Source organism: Frankliniella occidentalis, unplaced genomic scaffold (genome assembly GCF_000697945.3).
Source record: "Frankliniella occidentalis isolate FOCC.00 unplaced genomic scaffold, Focc_3.1 Scaffold911, whole genome shotgun sequence".
Classification (NCBI taxonomy): Eukaryota; Metazoa; Arthropoda; class Insecta; order Thysanoptera; family Thripidae; genus Frankliniella; species Frankliniella occidentalis.
The window spans coordinates 45724-47838 of record NW_026268017.1 but is presented as its reverse complement, the minus strand read 5'-3'; the positions used below and the strand labels follow the sequence as shown (position 1 = coordinate 47838).

Genomic DNA, 2115 nt, shown 5'->3' with positions numbered 1-2115 from the left:
GGGGGGGGGGCAGGGCTCTGCTCGCCGCAGCTCGCGTCGGGCATTGGCATGCGGGAGGAGTGTCTAGGCGGCCCGCAGGCGCTGTGTGTGTGTGTGTGTGTGTGTGTGTGTGTGTGTGTGTGTCCGCGCATGTGTGCGTGTGTGTGTGTGATGTCACATTGCGACGGGAGGGGCGGTGGGGAGGCGTCACTCTCACTCTCGCTGAGCGCGCGGCGGCGCTCTGGCCGTGATAAGCCCCGCCACAACAACGGCAGCCGCCGCCGCTGACGAAGAAGTAGCAGTCTTCTGACACTAAGCTGATCTCTTGATCAGTTTTCTCGCTCTCAGGTCGTCTGTTGCCCCGGCCGCTGCCCCTTCCGGGGCCCTTCTCCTGCGGCGGCCACGTGCCCAGCCCAGAACCAAGCGTCGTCTCGCGCGGGGGCGCTGCCCTGCCGCGGGCCCCTGGGCCCCGCTCGCACCACACACCACACCCCGCCCCGCCTCGACGGGGTCTCGACCCCGAGGTCATGTCGACCAGCAGCGTGCTGTTTGTTCGCCCAGCCAAACACAAAAGGTGTCCAAATCGCTGCTAACCGTTCGGCCCCATATGTGCTCCCCCCTCTCCTCTCCTCTCCTCTCCTCCAGGGCGGCCCCGGTAGGGTTTAGCACGGCGAATGTCAAAGGCCGCAGCGAGCGTGGAAATGACTCTTTGTCTTTGTTCCTCGTGTTCCAGAGCGCCGCAAGCAGGACAACACCGCCGGCGCCATGGTGGACGCGACTTCAGGGTGAGCACGGCGTCGTCGTAAGCGGCACACCTTTACTGCCGCGCTAACCACGGAGTAATAAGCCTACTACTCCGCGGTGCTAACCACGGCCGACTGCGGGCCCAGCACGTCACATGCGGGTCAAACGAGCACGTCGGTCCCCAAAACTTACACCCCCCCTCCCCCTCCTTGTCTCAATGTGCCTCCTTTTTTGTTGACAGGGCCAACAACCATGCGAACCAGAGACAGAATGGTTCTGCCAGGTAAGTAGTGTCAGAGGTGCTCGCTCCTGATTCCACGTCTGGCTGGGCGCGGCGTGGCGCCGGTCGGGTCGCCAGCCAAACGTGCACGTCTCTGACGAGCCTGTTCTCTCTATGCAGCAGGCCGAGCGATGGCGCGGCCGGCCAGGTGCTCGCTGTCCTCGTGCTCGTCCTGGAGACCCTCTGGCTGCAGGTGCGCATCTGGGCGGAGGTGGTCCGCGGCGTGTACCTGACGCTCGTGCCGCCGGCGGAGAAGTCGGTGGCGGGCGAGGTGGTCCTGGTGACGGGCGCGGGACACGGCATCGGCCGCGAGATCGCGCTGCGGTACGCTGCGCTCGGCTCCACCGTCGTGTGCATGGACATCAACGAGAAGGGCGCCGCCGAGACCGTCTTGGAGATCAAGGCGCTTGGGGGCGCTAAGGCCGCTTCCTACAAGTGAGTATGAATTAGGTTCAAGTCGGCTGGACACGCCGCGGGTGAGACACACCGCCCACTTCCGACGAGACTGTACAACATGCGGGGCTTGTTTGTGGATGAGGTGAAGGCGCCCCAGAGGCGATAGGCACACCCGTAGGCGCGCCTGCATGCGGTATACAGTATCGACGCCGATGCACAGGGGTTTCCAGTCGCCTCAACGTGAAGTGTGAAGTCCTTCCCTCCGGCGTTCGGTGCGCTGCTGAATCTTAAAGAAATGGCTGGGTGTTTGCTGCTTCGCGATGAGTTGCGGCAGTTCCTCTGAACTCCCGAACGTCTGAACTCTCTCTAAAACTTGAACTTGTTCGCTCAGGTGCGACGTGTCCAACCGGGATGAGGTCCTCGCAGTCGCCAAGACCATCACGCAGGAGGTCGGCCCCGTGACTGTGCTCGTGAACAACGCCGGCATCATGCCCACCAAGCCCTTCCTGGAGCACAGCGCCGAGGAGATGAAGAGGATCTTCGACATTAACATGCTGGCTCACTTCTGGGTACGTTTCCCTAGTTTGTTCACAATCATCCCCCTTTGGAACGGGCCGGTGGAGGCATCGTCGCGAGGCTTGCTCAACTCCCAAAAAATAGTGTAACTCCCTGGGAAAGAAAATCAGGAGAAAAAAAATCAAGGAAAAACGGGGGGG

At 62.4% G+C, this 2115-nt stretch overlaps 1 protein-coding gene across 2 annotated transcripts; it reads left to right on the top strand.

Moving 5' to 3' along the window:
• Positions 1 to 668: 668 nt before the first annotated feature.
• Positions 669 to 2095, top strand: LOC113203888 (short-chain dehydrogenase/reductase family 16C member 6-like). 2 transcript variants are annotated; one of them, XM_052275785.1, is made up of 4 exons: positions 669 to 764; positions 965 to 1006; positions 1127 to 1438; positions 1791 to 2095. In XM_052275785.1, the coding sequence occupies exons 1-4, from the start codon at positions 745 to 747 to the stop codon at positions 2062 to 2064; spliced, it is 648 nt and encodes a 215-aa protein (XP_052131745.1). In that variant the 5' UTR covers positions 669 to 744; the 3' UTR covers positions 2065 to 2095. The 2 variants fall into 2 exon arrangements, with proteins under 2 accessions (XP_052131745.1, XP_052131744.1); XM_052275784.1 differs by having other exon boundaries at positions 1124 to 1438.
• The last annotated feature ends 20 nt before the right edge of the window (positions 2096 to 2115 follow it).

Bases quoted from the DNA above. Each gene is read 5' to 3' on its own strand.
- LOC113203888 (XM_052275784.1), top strand. From the start codon at position 745: ATGGTGGACGCGACTTCAGG. The intron at 1,007-1,123 runs GTAAGTAGTGTC...CTCTCTATGCAG, and splicing joins AGACAGAATGGTTCTGCCAG to CAGGCCGAGCGATGGCGCGG. The intron at 1,439-1,790 runs GTGAGTATGAAT...TTGTTCGCTCAG, and splicing joins GCTAAGGCCGCTTCCTACAA to GTGCGACGTGTCCAACCGGG.